At 44.2% G+C, this 18,860-nt stretch overlaps 1 protein-coding gene across 1 annotated transcript in view; it reads right to left on the minus strand.

The window, feature by feature from the left end:
• The window catches only part of LOC138286368 (M1-specific T cell receptor alpha chain-like), a 331,184-nt gene that overhangs the window by 12,614 nt on the left and 299,710 nt on the right, over positions 1–18,860 (minus strand). The window contains exons 5-7 of the mRNA XM_069226528.1: positions 6,503–6,778; positions 4,216–4,269; positions 3,374–3,517 (exon numbers count right to left, since the gene is read on the minus strand). Of these exons, the coding sequence (XP_069082629.1) occupies positions 3,411–3,517; positions 4,216–4,269; positions 6,503–6,778 (437 nt within the window). The 3' untranslated portion in view covers positions 3,374–3,410. The remainder of the gene's footprint in view (positions 1–3,373; positions 3,518–4,215; positions 4,270–6,502; positions 6,779–18,860) is intronic.

Below are 18,860 nucleotides of genomic sequence, written 5' to 3' on the forward strand. Positions count from 1 at the left end.
TCAGGGGCTAAATTACAGATAGTCTGTGAACATTACAGATGGGTGGGCACCCTAATGGTTAGCCCTCACTCAGGGGCTATAATACAGACAGTCCCTGAACATTACAGACAGGTGGTCACCTCAATGGTTAGCCCTCACTCAGGGGCTAAATTACAGACAGTCTGTGAACATTACAGACGGGTGGTCACCCTAATGGTTAGCCTTCACTCAGGTGGTACACTACAGACAGCCCGTGAACATTACTGACGGGTGGTCACCTCAATGGTTAGCCATCACTCAGGGGCTAAAATTACAGACAGTCCGTGAACATTACAGACGGGTGGGCACCCTAATAGTTAGCTCTCACTCAGGGGCTAAATTACAGACAGTCCGTGAACATTACAGATAAGTGGGCACCTCAATGGTTAGCCCTCAATCAAGGGCTAAATTACAGACAGTCTGTGAACATTACAGAAGGGTGGGCACCCTAAGGGTTAGCCTTTACTCAGGGGCTAAATTACAGACAGTCCATGAACATTACAGAAGGGTGGGCACCCTAATGGTTAGCCTTTACTCAGGGGCTAAATTACAGACAGTCCATGAACATTACAGACGGGTGGGCACTCTAATGGTTAGCCCTCACTCAGGGGCCGCGTTAGGTGAACCCTGTGGAAAACTTGGATCAATTCAGATTAAATCACACAGAGGAAACAAGACCACTTTTAGCACTTCTTGTGTGTCGAAAATGGAAGGCAAACCTTCTCCTCGCATGTCACTCATGCACAATTAATTGATTAAACATTTCAGCGCAGTAAATAAAAAAGATCAGCTGCCTCCAGACAGATCCATTTAATAAGCTGACTCAATAAAGTCAGTATATTTTTATTTATGTATTTTATGAGTGATATTTTCATAGTTCGACATCGCTAGGGTCAGCGGAGAGTAACAAAGTTCAGCACGAATAACAGAAACCACGGCCAGGTTCAGTGGGAGACCAGACTTGAATAGCCTCAGTTTTGTAGACGCTTTCTGAAAGGAAGGGGCTTGAAGCTCTTCCGGAGTGGCTGGTACCACTATCCATGTCAGTCCTTCCAGTAGGAAGTTCCTATTCCTTGAAGGTTGGGAGGAGGGGGACACCTGGTCCAGAGGTTGGGGTTTCCTTTTGCATAGGATCTCTAGTAGAGGGCTGCAGATGTGCCTCTGGTGCTTCATCCATCTCCCTGATATGAATATTATGTTTTTCAGATCACTGGGCAGGCTAGATGGAGAGTCGTGTGTGTCTGTGAAGGCACCGGTATGTAGACACCAAGATAGACTCCTAAATATTTCTCTCTCCCGCGACCGACAGGACCCCACAGAATATTACATTCAGGTGATGCTATGTGGAGTGGGAGGTGGTTAGGGATGCAGCTAGGGATGCAGCAAGGGATGTGGTTAGGCATGCAGTTAGGGATGCGGTTAGGGATGTGGCTACAGATGCGGTTAGGGATGCGGCTACAGATGCGGCTAGGGATGCGACTAGGGATGCAGTTAAGGGATGCGGCTACAGATGTGGTTAGGGATGTGGCTACAGATGCGGTTAGGGATGCGGCTACAGATGCGGTTAGGGATGCAGTTAGGGATGCGGTAAGGGATGCGGCTACAGATGCAGCTAGGGATGCGGTTAGGGATGCAGTTAGGGATGCGGTTAGAGATGTGGCGACAGATGCAGCTAGGGATGCGGCTAGGGATGCGGTTATGGATGCAGTTAGGGATGCGGCTACGGATGCGGCTAGGGATGTGGCTAGGGATGCAGTTAGGGATGCGTTTAAGGATGCGGCTACAGATGCAGCTAGGGATGCAGCTAGGGATGCGGTTAGGGATGCAGTTAGGGATACGGTTAAGGATGTGGCTAGGGATGCGGATAAGGATGCAGCTACAAATGCGGCATGGGATGCAGCTAGGGATGCATTTAGGGATGTGGCTAGGAATGCAGCTAAGGATGCAGCTAAGGATGCAGCTACAGATGCGGCATGGGATGCAGCTATGTATTGACCTCTAAGACCAGATTCAGAAGCTGGTGTCAATACACAGCCAGGAGGGTGATGCTTTGTTTGGGTGAGATAGACCCAGCCTGGACCAGCCTTCTTAACTACTTGCTTCCCAGGGACATGTTATAGCTTTTCTGCCTGGGACCACCATACCTCACATGTGTTTCCGGTGCAGGCAGAATTACTGATGGAAGCCCACAGGTCAGGAGTGGTTGGCTTTGCAGCCAACTGAAGCTCTGCTGCTGGACACAGGGCAGCCCCTGAACAAACAGTCCCATTATTCCCCACTTCATGAAGAGGTTATGGATTAGCGTTGTTTCATGGAAATGTGCTGAGAGCAGGTTCACACATGAACAGTAGGCCCATCTTTTAGAGGAAAGAAAAGTTTGTCACAAACAGAGACTATTAGGATGAACAACACCTCGTGTTTAGTTGGTTTGGAAAGATTAATGTTCCTGCACAAACAAATAAAAAAAAGATTTCTATGTGTTGAAGTCCAGCTACTGAAACCCAAGTGGGCCCTTTCATTACTGCACAAGACTACTTCAAATGTGGGCTTCTGCTGAGAGAGAGAGAGAGAGAGAGAGAGAGAGAGACAAGGTTGTCAATGAGTTCTGTGTGTGGGGAGACATGCGAAGGTAACAAAGACAGAGGAGAAGTCAAGATGCCTCCGAGTTAGAGGTGCTCATGGGAAAAAGAGACCAAGGGGCAGCTGCCAGGTAAGGGGATGAAGGGTGATGCAAAACCTAGAATCAGTTGTACCAAGCTACGGAAGGCCACTTTGCATGACTTGGTGAATCTAGAGTAATTCAAGGCAGCACAGGTTTCTGCCCCAGAGAAGCATTCCAGGGATGGAGTGCGGGTTTTCCTACGTATCCACCCATCAATTTTGGTGCATTCCCAGATTTACCATTAGTGGCATACCTGGGAATGTGTTGAAATGCTATGCCTTCCCAGAAGAGGTGCAACAAGGAGAAATGTCTTTATTTTTCTAATTTTTTTCCTCTTTTTATGTGTGCAACACATAGGAAGAGCAAAGAGCCTCAGAGGATTGTTTTTGTGCAGGAAGGTGCTGCTTCATGTACAAAATCAATCCTGCCTGTAAGACAGGCGCCCCTGCTCTCTAGCGTGAGGGTGCCTGCATTGGCTTAGGCTGCAGACTGCGCACCAGCGCTGGGAAAGAACAGGAATGTGTCATATTTCGATAAATAGGTGCATACCTGCTCTCTCCTGAGTGGTCTTACTGCGTTGAGTGAGAAAATGATAAATATGCCCGTATATTTGGTGGAAGCCCTTCAGAAGGTGCATCTTTACAGCTGCCTGAGAATCGTTCATTGGAGGCAAGTTAATGACACCCACCGTACCTGTGGCAGAGGGGGATTCTCCTGGGGAGACGCTTCTTCAGCGGATCCACAGTTTCAATGTCATGAGGATGTTGAACGCGATGCTCTTCATGAAGATGGTTTTCAGGCCCAGCACAGAGAGCGACAAGGTGTTTAGCTTCTCATCTGTAGGTGGGAGAGACAGAAAGGTGAGAAGCCGATGGAGAGCTCAGAGCAGTTTAAAAGGGAAGTGATAAACAGATGGAGATCTTTCAGAGTGGTTTGAAAATAAGAGACAGACGGCAGATTGAAGCCCTCTTTGGTCAGTTAATCTGACCTCACGCTGCCTTGGTGCATCCTCTGCGTCACATCTCTCATGTTACTTGTTACTAACTGTTAGTAACTGTTACTAACCAGCCAATATCCTAAAGTATTTGTCTAATGAGTAACATTCATAAAATCGTTCTGTAAACGTAGCTCACTATTGACTTAGTTGTGTCTCACTCTGGAGTTATCATGAGAAAGGATGGATAACTCAGACAACAAAGTTTTTTTAATTAGGCTGTGGTTCTCTACCTAAACTGGTTTATGTACAGTCTTTACTTACTGCCCAGAGGATTAAGAGAAAAATGAAATATTAGCCTCTCAAAGCACATTAAACCAGTGGACTCATTACGGTCCGGCGGATGGAGTACTCCGTCACTAACATGGCGGATATTCCGTCACCTGTGTTATAAATTGCATAAAATATAATTTGATTGTAAATTTGGCGGATGTGATATCCGTCACATTTTTGATGGAATAACCCCATCTGCTAAAACTATTTTCAGGCCCTTCGTCTGATGGACATGAGGTTTACGACAGTCAAATGAAGACTTTCATACCTGTTTCAAAACTTTCATCAACTGACATCACAGGGCATGAATTCTGAACATCATCTGAAAAACAGAAAATACCTAGAATTAATGGTCTGTGTGACAAAATGTACTAGAAAAACAATAATTTAGGGCCTTATTACGAAATTAAACTATGGGATAATCCGCCACAAACGTGACGGACATCCCAGTCGCCCTTTTACAAGCTCTACAGGATATAATAGAACTTGTAATACGGTGGGTGGGATATCCGTCACGTTGTGTATCCCATCCGCCAAGGTCATAATCAGGCCCTTAGTGTCCAGTTTGGACTTTGAAGGGTGTGGTAGTCTGTCAAAATGTGGTTGATATACCATCCGCCATTTTATAAACACCAGAGGCTATCATGGTCTTGGTGGTGGACAGGACATCTGGCATGCTTGTGATGGAGGATGCTATCTGCCAAACTCTAAATAAGTACCATTTTCACCATACACCCCTGGACCTTTATAAGCAGAAGCTACCCACATTCAATAGAAACAAAGAAGCCTGTTTCTCAATGATCCTTGCAATACTCTGGTGTTGTGAAAAGAGCTGGACTATAATTTGTATTCACAATTTGTTCCAATAGGCACACCTACGACTTCTCTAGATGCAACCGGAAATCCCGCCCTCCTTCCCTTCACACCACCTCCTGTACATTGATTCACTACATGGTTTGTTTTAACCTTGTTTTTCCCTATCTAAAAGCTTTGCATGCGATTTATTGTTCTATATAATGTCTGCTTATAATCCTTGTGTTTGTAAACTTGTATAAAAAGTCTAAATAAAAAAATAAGTTATCAGAAATGTAGGTGGTCCTGTAAAGCAGAGGTCCTGAAACTGGGGGGGTCGGCCCCCAAGGGATGGGTCTGTTTTTGTCTTTGAGATCAGGGGGTCAGGCACCATGCTCTGGGCCAGAGGAGCCTTTATCATAGTTCTGGGCATGAGAGACCATGCTTAAAACTCTGCTGTGTTTTTAGTGAAAGAAAACAGGGGGTTTTGAGCTACTCTGTAAAGAACCTTCAGTAATGTCTTTTTCCCTTGTGTCCTGGTTGGATATAGGTATCGGGGGCAGAAGGAGAGAGGATGGAGGGCTCCAAATAGCCTCATAGCACCTACCACCATTTCTGATAAAGGCTCACACTGTGGATACGTTAACACTCTCAGGGAGTCCAGGCTGCCCAAGAGCATTGGAAAGTGTGTATTTGATTGTATTTTTTAAGTGATAATGGAGCATAACTATGAATTTGTAAATATTTTCAGAGCAGCCCCTTTGTAAGGGGGGGTGGATATTTTTAGTTACACAAAGGTGGGACACAACAGTATAATTTTTGAAGACCATTGTTCTAAATGTTTTTAAAACTGTGTCTCTCCAAAAAGGATGGTGCAAATAATTTTTTGAAACAATCAATTATTTTCAGTGTATGGAGGTTTCCATGGTGTGACCTAATCCCCCCCAAAAAAGATAGAATTGAACTTGAAGACTCTGCCACCCACTGCTCCTGTGGCTCCACTTCTGAGTAGCTGTGGTGCTGGTGTAGGGAGTGGTTTAGGCACAAGAACCTGGTTCTTTTACAAAACAGGCCTTGCCATAAGCCAGATGCATACAGAATTTAGAGGTCTGAGTCTCTCTTTAGGTAGGTTGTACCAGGTCCTAAGGATATTTTCTTTCTATAATTGGCAGTTTCCTATTGTGTATAGCAATCCGTGCACTGTACCAGTGTCATCCTGAGGATTTTTGGGGCCTCAGGCAACAGATATTTTAAGTGTCCCATCTGGAGTAACTCTGAATTGGTTTAGCTATTTTTTGCTAATTTTGGCTCTATCTTGCCTAACAATATTCAATAATGCATTAAGGTTAAGATAAAGAAATATGCAGAAGTGAACTAGAGAGAAAGCTAAGTTTCCCAGAGGACCCTTTGGGAGGTGAGGGGCCCTGGGCATCTGCCCACTTTGTACATGCCTTGCAAAAGTCTCTGGTAACTTTACAAGCCTTTGAGGGAACCCTCAGACATACCCACTTAGTATTTAAAGGGACATTGTATCATATGAATGTGCCTACAGCCTGCAAGAATAGTTCAGGCACTAGTATATGCAAAGCCCTCATTATGTGGTGCTACAACCAATATGGGAAGATGAATCTCACACTTGGCTTCTCTAACTGAAGACTGATCTAAATATCTGCAGATATCCCTCATCTTTCATCCTTGTTATTAAATCCTTTGGTCCACTCACACCCACTCCTGGAGTGAACATTCATTGTTACCCCACTTGCCTTTGCCTTCGTACGTATAGTTTTTCGTATCCTTGTATGCTGCAGTACATTTGACCGGTTGGTCAGTTAGCTCGCTGTTCCATTCCACCACCCCATAGCTCCACCTCTTCCCACTTTGCACCAGTGTTGGTGGCCGTTGTCCTTCCTTGTTGTCGATGAAAACCTTCACTTGATCATTGGGGGAGAAGTCTGTGATGAGGCAAGCAGAACCTGCTTGGTCCTCGCCGACGGATGCTGGTTTTAGGAGGTAGACTGAAGGTGGTGAGTCTGGTAACACTGTAACGTGGAAGATTGAGAAGAAAGTGTGTGAGCTCAACCAAATGCCAGATTTATTTGCAAAACATAATTAATTTACTTTGAATTAAAGTTAAATAATAAAATATTAAATAATCCATGTCCTTCATACTAAATATCTCAGGTGCTGTCTGCCCATCACTAGACGTATCAGGGCCTAGTCATACAGACACTTTGAATATGTAACGTAGCACCACTTTACATATGCTAAACATACTCTAAAATGCAAGTCACAAAACTCCAGCTGGAGATCTCCACCTCCCCCTCTCTTATCTTTTACTGTTCAGAGATGTCTCCCCAGTGGAGGATATCGCTGCATACGCAGGTACACCCTTTAGTAGTAATAGCCGAAATGACAAGGGAGTGGTTCACATATGGGGCATAGTCACTCCTAAATGGTGGGTACATAAAAATTGAAGGAGGCATTAAAGGAGGCGCATGCTAATACAAAACACACAAGAGTAAGAAAGTTGAAAACATAATTAAATTTGCTACAGTAGATCTGTTCGCAAAATATGCTTAAATATACTCCAACCCAGCCTTGGCTTGAATCAAACACAACCTATGGCCAACCACTGGTACTGGAAGACTTCCCATAGAAGTCACTGGAGGCAGCCAATAGCTTTAAAACATGCTGAAGTATATAAACTAAATACAATTAAATAATGTTTTAAATAAATATTAGTTTTTTAAAACTTTATTATTATTTTTTCAATAAAATATATATATATAAATATACATAAATATATATTGTTATCTATGTAAAAAGCTAAAGCCCATTTCAATTAAATAGATTGCAAATTATAACTTATTATTTTAGAATAATTTAATTCACAAATAAATTAAAACAAAACTTGAATCCAAGATTCTGACACACTCAACACAAATGATACCATAAACGAAGGAGAAATGACCATTTAATTTAATTTAATTTAATATATTTTAATTAAAAATAAATAAATAGATGCAAGTTGTAAATTAGTAAAAAAATTACGTTTTAGTGCTGGTATTCTGGTGTAGAATATGAGTTAGATAAATATGTTTTATTTTTTAAAATTAACAAACAAATAATCATTTTGTTTAAATTTAAAATCAGTGTTCTTAAACTTGACTATTATTTGCATAAAGAGATTTCTGTATCAGTGGCAGAGATCTCTCCAAATAGCTGGAAAGTTTCTAATAGTAAATTGTTGGTCGTAAATTCAGTCATAGCACAAAACTTGCATCCAACACAACACAACATTCAACACAAATGATTTGTAAAGGAAGGTAAATTTAACATTATGAGTGCTGGCGGTCTCCCCACTGGCCCCATTACAACTTTTCCACTGGCTGATGAACGGAAACCAAGAGTCCCCCCTGTCAGCCCAGTGGGAAAGGTGTGGAAGCATTGTTCCCGGCTTATATTTGAGTCGGCGGCAATGCTGCTGCATGCAGGGTGCACCAGCACCCTTGAAATGCACACTGTCTGCACCACACACAGTGCATATTTGAAAAGTGCTGGCCAGGGGGACCCCTGCACCTCTCATGCGATGGGCAGTTCAGGTGCCCCCTTGTGGCCCCCTGCACTTGTTCTCTGCCAGTCTTTTCATGGCAGTCAGACCACCATGAAAAGGCTGGTGGAGAACAAGGTTGTAATCAGTAGGTCGTCAGTGACTTCAGCGTCGCCCTGGCTGATCACAGCTAAGACCGCCGGCATCCCGTCGGTATCCGAGACTCTGGCAGAGATGGCAGTCCCCTGGCAGTCAGACAGTCAAGGTTGTAATATGGCGGTCGGACCGCCACAGCTGCGGTGGTCTGACCGCTACCGCGAGTCTGCCAGGCTGGAGACCACCAGACTTGTGATCAGGCCCTAAGTCTGTGCAAAGCTGCCCAAAGCAAACGACAAAAAGTAATCCATCCAGAGTTTTTCAAGAGAGGCATAAGGACTTGTAGAGAGGTGGCAGTCGCATCCTGCTAACCTTGCATTAAATTGTGCAATGGTGAAATTCCTTAGGAGTGTGGAAAATAAACTCATGGCCATGGAAACAAGGACTAAACAGCAAGGCACAAATGGTGACATTGCAAACCCTAATAGCAGGCCAGGTTGAGATTTTTTAGTATCTTAATGGTAAATGAGCTTTTCTTATGGTGAATTTTTGGAACATGTTGATTTTACATAATTGCAATTTAATATTTTTTTAATGGTGATTAAACTATAGTGCAATGTTTTTTTATCAACTAAGAAAATGATCCTTGAAACTTGAAACTAATATTCACAACACATCATAACAGATATCATAACATGACATCACATGACATCACATTTAAACACATAACCTCACATCATGACGAATAGCACAACAAAATATAACATAACATAGCAAAACATAATAGCATATCATAACATAACATGACATAATATACCATCACATGCAACCTACTCCAAATACCAAATCATAATTTAAAGGCTCCCAAGACATTTAATTTATGTGATTATTTAATAGCTACAATATTAATTCTTCCACATTCAGACTTAGTTCCGAGGCCTGCATTTACAAAGCATTTGCATCACAGTAGTAGTAGTTGAGTAATAGACAAAGAACAGCAAAGAGGTTTATTTGGAATTTACAAAGGAGTGCAATGCCTCATGTGTGTGTTCTTGCGTGGCTTTGTAAATGTAACACACCACAGCTGCTTGCACTTCGTTACAATACATTTCAAGCTGGGATGCCTTCCGTGGGTGGAGTGTGGGCAGTCCCATCCATTCAACCATGGACTCTGGCTCAATTCCAGATTTACTCAAGCTAGTAAATCCAGGAATGCGTCAAAATGCTATGCCTTCCCAGGTGAGGCGTAACGAGGAGAAATATCTTTATTTGTCCTTGTTATTTCTTCTTTCCACTTGTGCTGCATTCTGCTGCAGACTCATCAAGAGGAAAATGCCTCTAAGGATTGTTTTTGTGCAGGAAGGTGTCCCGTGATGCAGGCACCCTTGCAATACGTTGGCGCTTGACAGGCACACCAGCCCAGAGGGAAAGCAGGAATGCACAATAGTTTTGTAAATATGGAGTGTTTCCACCCTCTCCCTTTCATGCAACTCAGAGCAGAAACTTTGCCTGCTGCCTTGCATTGCGTGAACGATTGGTAAATGTGCCCCTAAGTTTGCGAGCCCCAAAAAAGTGTTTTGACTGACTATCTGTAGTCTACTTTTTGTGTATTTTTGTGTATTTGTAAACAAATGGTGGACTTACTTGGAACTACTCTCAGATCCTATCCTCTTCCAAAATGGTGGGAGATTGGATGTAGGGAGAGTAGAGGTGAAGGAATGGTGGTGGGGCGAGTCATGGTGGGGAGACTGGGGAGGTGAGAGTGGCAGCAAGGAGCATTGAGAAAGGGAGAGTGGAGGTGGAGAGAGTGGAGGTGGGAGAATGAAGTTGGGGAGTGTGGAGAGGGGAGAATGGATGTGGGGAGAGTGGAGGTTTGGAGAAGGGTAACATGGAAAGCAGAGAAAGAGAAACATATTTGGATTCTTACAGTCAGTTCTTGAACAGCTACTGGACTTGTCTTTCTAGACTTTACTAATCAGATCTGATTGACTTCCCATTTATTGTGTTTTTGAAGACTTTACAAGCACCATCACTCTCCTCTCACTTTGGACATCTACTTTCCTGAATGATTCATGTAAACTAGTCTCAGGGAAGACCAACCTGGTCCTGAACCAGATGGCACCAGATCAGGACCAGTTGGCACTGGTTCTGGACCAGATGGCATTGGATGAGGACCAGGATGTTTTTAGAAGGTTATGAGATTATCCTGCAGTGTGAAGCACCTCGAAGCTTACTTGGGATTTGGATGAGCTGAGTTCCAGTCCCAAAGATCAGCTTTCCCAAGCCGGATCCAGTGTTTGCACTACAATTCACGTCCTTACAGAAACCTGCAGCCAGGGTTGTAACACAGGCTCCTGCCGCACCCTGTGGTGTGGTGGGGTAAACCTTAAAGGGACTCTTAACACTTCAAGGAGGCACACTAACCCTTCAAGGGGCCCTTAACCCTTCAAGGAGGTACCCTAACCTACCAAGGGGCCCTTAACCATTGAAGGATGCCCACAACCTTTCAAGGGGTCCTTATTCCTCCAAGGAGATCCCACTCAGACCAAGTTCAATGAATATCTGTGAAATCTGGGAGACTCAGGTACTTCTCATGGCGCTCTGTAGGGGATCCCACCATTTGATGTTACATCACTGCTTGCAGCCGCCCCAGGCCCTCCTAAGCCCCCACCCACTAAATACAGGAATACTCACAGCTGGTTATGAACATCAGTGGCATATTATAAGCAGTAGGTTAAACATTTATGTTAATCAACTGTGTGTAAACAGAACATCTTCCTGAGATGATAATTGATGCACAAAAGAAATCAAGAAAACCCTCTTAGACCTTGAAACATACCAACTGCTAAAACCCTAAAGAAGATTCATACTAAAAGCAACAAAACACACAACTGTAATACACAGGAACTCACAGAAAATTATTTTATAGATCTCCACAAACCTAAACTCTACCTGGCCTTTAGCAATGTTATTGTAAAGGCCAAAGCTCCTCACACAGCACAGGTGGTCTGTACGAGCACCCCCAAATTCCTGGGGATTCCTGCCTGTCCAGAAGTAAGAATAAATGTCAAGTGTTTTGGAAACACACACACACAGAAGCAGCTGAGGGCAGCAAGGGTGCCACTGTCCTTGTGCACATACTGAAAATGCCCCCCTACACCATGCTGAGCAGTAAAAACATTCATCATTGGGGTGGAGTGAGGCCATTGCCTCTGGGGCCAGTTTGGAGCTAGGACAGTAGAGTCAAAAAATTCCATAAACTTTAAAGATCCTTCCTAAAAACTTCTCCCACATTCCAGAGGAAGAGAACCAAGGTATAAAAATGGACCTCTTGACCCACAGTTAAGTTCACTACTGGACCTGTGGATACTCTGCAAGGGAGAAGGATTGCTGTGCTGGTGGAAGGACCACAACACTGCTGGGTTGCTGCCCTGTTTGTCCTACTGCTCTGCTACCTTCTGCCTGGGGACAAGGACTGGATCTTCAACTGTCCCAGGACCGCCAGAGTAAATCACAAGAGCTAGTTTACTGACTTCCTGTTCCGAGCCATAGGGACACAGAAGACTTCCTCCATCTTGAACCCACACCTGGACCTAGCCTGAGTGAGTATTGACCCTCCAAGTGGTGCCCATTCAGCCCTTGACTCTTGGAAGTGGAGCTAAAGGTGGCGAGATAGCCAACGCCCAAAAGTGGAGACATTTTTGCAGTATATTTTGGCTAAAATGTGCTCTGAGAAGCATGAGGAGACCGGGCCCCACCTGCTTGCCTAACTAGAAGCATCCCCATTTAGACTGACTTTGCTGCTTCTTCCTCTGAATTCTTCTTCCCAGCAACAAATCCTTTTCAGTAGTCCTTTGCCGTGGAACTGTCTTCGGCTACAGGACTCTGCCTTACCCCACTGGAGATGTTTGAGTTCCATTTCAGAGACTACGGCCCAGACTCAAGAGGGCCTAGCGCCTCCTTGCGCCACATTCGTATAATTTGTAATGACGCTAATGTGGCTCAACGAAGCCAAAATTCCCGCACCATAATTACAAAGTGGTGCAATGCATGCATTGAGCCACTTTGAAACCGCTTGTGCACCATCATGCCTGCGCCAGGCTCAATGTGTGCAAGGAGGGCGTTCCCCCATTAGGGGTACTGCAAAAATGGCGCAGTGAAATCTTTGAGAGTCCACTGCACCATTGATGCCAGCTATTTGTAACGCCTTCATCGAGCAGGCGGTAAAAGGGGACGCAGTATTGTTTTCACTGGCGTTAGAGGGAGCTAAGGGGCGCAAGAAAGTGGCGCTACATTATATGCGGCGCCACTTTTCTTAAGTGTGGGCCGAAGTCCAAACGTAAAAATCTTCACCGTGGCTTTGACCCAAGGCTATCTGATGATGCTGCGCCCTCCTCGGACACACCAGCAACCTTGCTGCACTGAACTTTACCTCTGCAGAATATTTTCTCAGAAATGTTTTTTAAGTCCAAAGGTGAGCATTGACCGGGCCCAATCCCCTTATTGTCTGCAAACTGTATTACATTGCATTTCCATGTTTCAACTTTGACCTTGTGTCTGTGGTTGATCTTTTAGGCACTAGTTTTTACTAAAAGATTACAAATTCATAACTCTAGTTCTACTGATTGGATTGTTTGTCTTTTTGGTCTCAAAAGGTATATTAAAATGTATTCTATTGGTCTAATTTGGTTTGGGACTTTTCTTGTGTTGTGTTTTTACTTTATTACTGTTTGTGTGCTGCATAAATACTTCACACATTGCCTCTAAGTTAAGCCTGACTGTTTTTGGTGCTAAGCTACCCAGGGTTAAGCACAAGTTCATTTACTGAATTTTTGTTGTTCGCTTTGCAAGGGATTGTGGCTGTTGCTTGACCAGGGCTCACAAGCCAGTGAACCAACAACCCAGTTCCTCAGAGCTGCCATGAACTAATGCAAGCTCCCTTGTGCCATAGTGCAAGGGTGTCTGTGTTGTGGGAAACAGTGATTCATGCCAGAAGAGTTCCTTTCCTGTACACAATCTGTGCTTTAAGGAATTTCTCACTTTGTATGTCTGTTGTACAATACAGCACTCGTGCAATGTGGGAATAATGAGGAAAAATGAAATCATTTATCTTCATTATGGCTACCTCCAGGAGCTGAGGGATGTTGTTGCTAATTCCTGTCAACATTTCTTTGTAGGTAGGAACCCTGATACACTTCCCCGGAACGCCCTTTTGACGCAAAGCAACACAGTGCAGTACATAGGTACCATCTGATACAAAGCCTGATTCACATTGGGTTGTAAATCCCACCACAACACTTTTCTTTAGGAATTCTTTATAAAAGGAACAAACCCAACAAAAAGTGATTGTAAATCTGGGCCTAGTTGATGGACACAGAACCACAAACTCACTTTCAAGGTGTGTAAAGGTATTTACTTGGCCTGACAGTGATCGTGGTGCCTGATCCGAAGAAAACACGGAAGCCATCAGTGCCACAGTACTGCGACCTGCAACAACAACCTGGGGCTGGTGGCACTCTCCTTCAGCTCTGTACAGTGTAACATTGGCCTCTCAGTGGTGGGACACCACTCTCCTACACTGCGTCCTTCATCTCTGTGCATGTAACACTGGCCTCTCACTGCTAGGACAGTAACTCTGCCAGGGCCACACCCTTCAATTCTCTGCACTGTAGCACTGGCCTCTCAGCCATGGGACACCACTGTTCTACACAACACCCTTCATCTCTGTGACATGTAACACTGGCCTCCCACTGTTAGGACAGTGCCCCTGTCCAGTGCTTCACCCTTGAACTCTATGCAGTATAATGCTGGCCCCTCACTGTAAGGGCAGTGGCATTAACCAGGTATCCACCCTTCAGTTCTGTGTTGAGCAATGGTGGCCTCTCACTTACAGGACACTGTCCAGAGCTGCCTGATTGCCTCTGTGCAGAGCATTGCTGACCTCACACTGTGCAGTGCTGCGCCCTTATGCTCTGTTCAGAATGCTGCTGACCTCTCCTTGGTGAGGCAGTGCCACTGACGACTGCTCCACAATGTGTTGTGAAGATGCAGCGGGAGGAAGTGGAGTGCGGATGCACGTGCCCCAACACCAAGAGGATTGGCAGGAGTCCTTGTGAGTCAGGCTGATGAGGGGTTTTAACAAGTGCTGCAGCACCAAGTCCAAAGTGACTTCCAAGGTCATGTCTTCTGAATCCATTGCTCACCTACTAGCTGCAGGCCAGGGACCTGCCCTGAGATACCTCCAGTGACCTGCCCTGAGATCCTTTTGGTGATCTGCTTTGAGATCTCTCCATTGACCTGCCTTGAGATCCCTCCAGTGTACTGCCCTGAGATTCCCCCTATGGACGTCCCTGAGATGCCTTCAGTGATCTGCCCTGAGATGTCTCCAAGGACCTACCCTAAGATGCCTCCAGTGACCCACCCTGAGATCCATCCAGTTACCCACCCTGAGATGCCCACAATTAACTGCCCTGAGATCTCTGCAGTAACCTGCCATGGGATGCCTCCAGTGGCCTCCCCTGAGATCTCTCTAATAGTCTGCCCTGAGATCCCACCAATAACCAGCCTTGTGATCCCTCCAGTGACCTACCTTGAGATCCCTCCAGTTAACCGCCCTGAGATGCCTTCAGTGACCTGACCTGAGATCCCTCCAGTGACCTGTTTTGAGATCCCTCCAGTGAACTGCGCTGAGATCCCTCCAGTGACCTGCCATGGGATCTGTCCAGGGACCCGCTCTGTGATCTCTCCAGGGACAGTGCCCCTATGCCACCGGGCATGGCTGCTCATACATGGAAATTGTGCATGTACCCAAGTTCTGTACCAATGAGTCAACAAAATGAAACTTACTTGGTTTCACAGACAGCTCTGTCCCCATACCAAACACTAGCACAAATGTGCTGAGACGCACAGTGTTCACTCCCATAACAAAAATCCCCTATGCTGTGGACATAGGACCCCCAAAGAACTGTGACAACTCACCCAGGAAAAGGCTAGAAAATGCAAGAAAGTATGTAGGTGGCTTTCTTTCATACTTTAATTTTGTGTTTTACTTTCATACTTTGCTTTCGTCTTTTACTTTCATACCTTACTTTCATACTTTACTTTCCTACTTTACTTTCATACTTCACTTTCATACCTCACTTTCATACTTTAATTTCCTATTTTACTTTCATACTTTACTTTCATACCTTACGTTCATACTTTACTTTTGTACTTTACTTTCGTACTTTAATTTCATACTTCTCTTTAGTACCTTGCTTTCATACTTTACTTTCTTACTTTATTTTTATTCTTTTCTTTCATACTTTACTTTCATACCTTATTTTACTACTTTACTTTCAAACTTTACTTTCATGCATTACCTTCATACTTTACTTTCATACCTTACCTTCGTACTTATTTTCATGCTTTACTCTTGTACATTAATTTCATACTTTACTTTTGTACCTTACTTTCAAACTTTGCTTTTGAAGTTTAGTTTAATATTTTACTTCTGTACTTGACTTTTGTATTTTACTTTCATACTTTAATTTTGTACATTATTTCCTACCTTACTTTCATACTTTACAAACATACTTTACTTTCGTACTTTACTGTGATACTTTAATTTAATAATATACCATTGGACTTTACTTTCATACTTTTCCTTCATGCTTTATTTTTGTACTTTACTTTCAAACATTTCTTTCATACTTTAATTTCATGCTTTAATTTTGTACTTTATTTTCATGCTTCACTTTCATACTTTACTTTCATACTTTACTTTCTTACTCAACATTTATTCTTTACTTTCATACTTTAATTTCATGCCTTATTATCCTACTTTCCTTTCATACATGACTATTATACTTTACTTTCATACCTTACTTTCATACTTTACATTCATGCTTTACTTTTGTACATTACTTTTGTACTTAACTTTTGTGCTTTACTTTAAACTTTACGATTGAAGTTTACTTTCATACTTTAGTTACGTACTTTACTTTCGTATTTTACTTTCATACTTTACTTTTGTACTTTATTTCCTACCGTACTTTGATACTTTACTTTCTTACTTTATTTTGATACTTTACTTTCATACTTTACTTTTGTACTTTACTGTGATACTTTAATTTCAAAATTTACTATTGGACTTTACTTTCGTACCTTACTTTAATACTTTAATTTCATACTTTACTTTCATACTTTACTTTCCTACCTTACTTTCATAATTTACTTTTGGACTTTACTTTCATACTTTACCTTCATACTTTACTTTCATACTTCACTTTTGTACTTTACTTTAATACATTCCGCTCATACTTTCATACTTTCATACTTTAATCTCATTCTTAACGTTTGTACCTTACTTTCATACTTTACCTTCATACTTTACTTTCACACTTTACTTTCATACTTTATCTTCGTACTTTCGTACTTTAGTTTTATAGTTTACTTTTGTACTTTACTTTCGTAGTTTAATTTCATACTTTTCTTTCGTAATTTACTTTCCCACTTTACTTTCATACTTTACTTTCGTACTTTAGTTTCATAATTTGCTTCAGATTTACTTTTCAATGGTTGTCATTGCATACCCAAATTATCCCACCAGAGCAATTTAAATATATATTCCGAATAACTGTTAACATTTCATGCCACCCAGTGAAGCAATGGTAGCAACGGTACCGTTCTGCCATCTCCTAGCTCTGGTGCACCAGTCACTGCCTAGCGGCAACGAAGGCACCCTTGCATCACGGCACCAGGGTGCCTGGGCTGTGCTCAGTGTAGTTTTTGTGCAGGAAGGGGCACCTCCCTGCAAACATCAATCCTTTGAGGCTGTTTCCTCTTGGTATGTGTGCTGTAGAATGTAGACATGAGCTGAGCCGGGGTCCAGCCCGACCCTAAGAGCGGCAGAATGAGCTAAAACACAGGAAGAATCATCAGACACATTATTGGATATTATGATAGCTTCACTGGAGTCTTTTAAATCTTTCAGTAATCAGAGCTTCCAGAGCACAATGTGAATCAAAACACACAACTGTGCTGTGACGTTTCTCAGCTAAGCTACGCCAGGTACTGTTCTGGAAGGGGTGCTGCCCAGGATCACACGCTTTGTAAGTGAGGCAGGTGGGACTTGAGCAAGAGAGTCTGAGCCCATAGTCTGCAGTTGGCACTCATGAAGTGATTTACTCCCATCTTTAGCTTTAGTTTTACAACAAAGGAGAACAAGGCTTCGCTCATAGTATAATGACAAGATCTGAATTAGGAGCAACATTTAATTATCTGACCTCTGAGCCACTGTGAGGCTGCATGAGAAACCCCCCTACACACACTGTGAGTAAAATGAATGCAGATCACTCATGCGAGTTATGGGAGCACAGCACTGAGGCATCTATGGGTGGGGCAGATAGTCACACAATGGGCAGGAACACAGCACTGAGGCATCTATAGAGGGGCAGATAGTCACACCAGGGGCGGGAGCACAGCACTGAGGCATCTATGGGGGGGGGCAGATAGTCATACAAGGGGCAGGAGCGCAGCACTGAGACATCTATAGGGGGCAGATATTCACACCAGGGGCGGGAGCACAGCACTGAGGCATCTATGGGGGGGGCAGATAGTCACACCAGGGGCAGGAGCACAGCACTGAGGCATCTATGGGGGGCAGATAGTCACACAAGGGGCGGGAGCACAGCACTGAGGCATCTATGGGGGGGGCAGATAGTCACACAAGGGGCGGGAGCACAGCACTGAGGCATCTATGGGGGGGGCAGATAGTCACACCAGGGGCAGGAGCACAGCACTGAGGCATCTATGGGGGGCAGATAGTCACACAAGGGGCAGGAGCACAGCACTGAAGCATCCATAGGGGGCAAATAGTCACACCAGGGGCAGGAGCACAGCACTGAGGCATCTATAGGGGGCAGATAGTCACACCAGGGGCGGGAGCACAGCACTGAGGCATCTATGGGGGGGGGCAGATAGTCACACCAGGTGCAGGAGCACAGCACTGAGGCATCTATGGGGGGCAGATAGTCACACAAGGGGCGGGAGCACAGCACTGAGGCATCTATGGGGGGGCAGATAGTCACACCAGGGGCAGGAGCACAGCACTGAGGCATCTATGGGGGGGCAGATAGTCACACAAGGGGCGGGAGCACAGCACTGAAGCATCCATAGGGGGGCAAATAGTCACACCAGGGGCAGGAGCACAGCACTGAGGCATCTATGGGGGGGCATAAAGTCACACAAGGGGCGGGAGCACAGCACTAATGTGTCTATAGAGGGGACAGATAGTCACACAAGGTGCAGGAGCATATCGCAGAGAGATATATAGATGGGGCATATAGTCACAGGAGGGGCAGAAACACAGCATTAATGTGTCTATAGAGGGGGCACATAATCACAAGAGGGACAGTAGCACAGCACTGAGGCATCTATAGAGGGGGCAGATAGTCACACAGGGGCAGGAGCACAGCACTGAGGTGTCCATATAG

This window comes from Pleurodeles waltl, chromosome 3_2 (genome assembly GCF_031143425.1).
Source record: "Pleurodeles waltl isolate 20211129_DDA chromosome 3_2, aPleWal1.hap1.20221129, whole genome shotgun sequence".
Taxonomy (NCBI): domain Eukaryota; kingdom Metazoa; phylum Chordata; class Amphibia; order Caudata; family Salamandridae; genus Pleurodeles; species Pleurodeles waltl.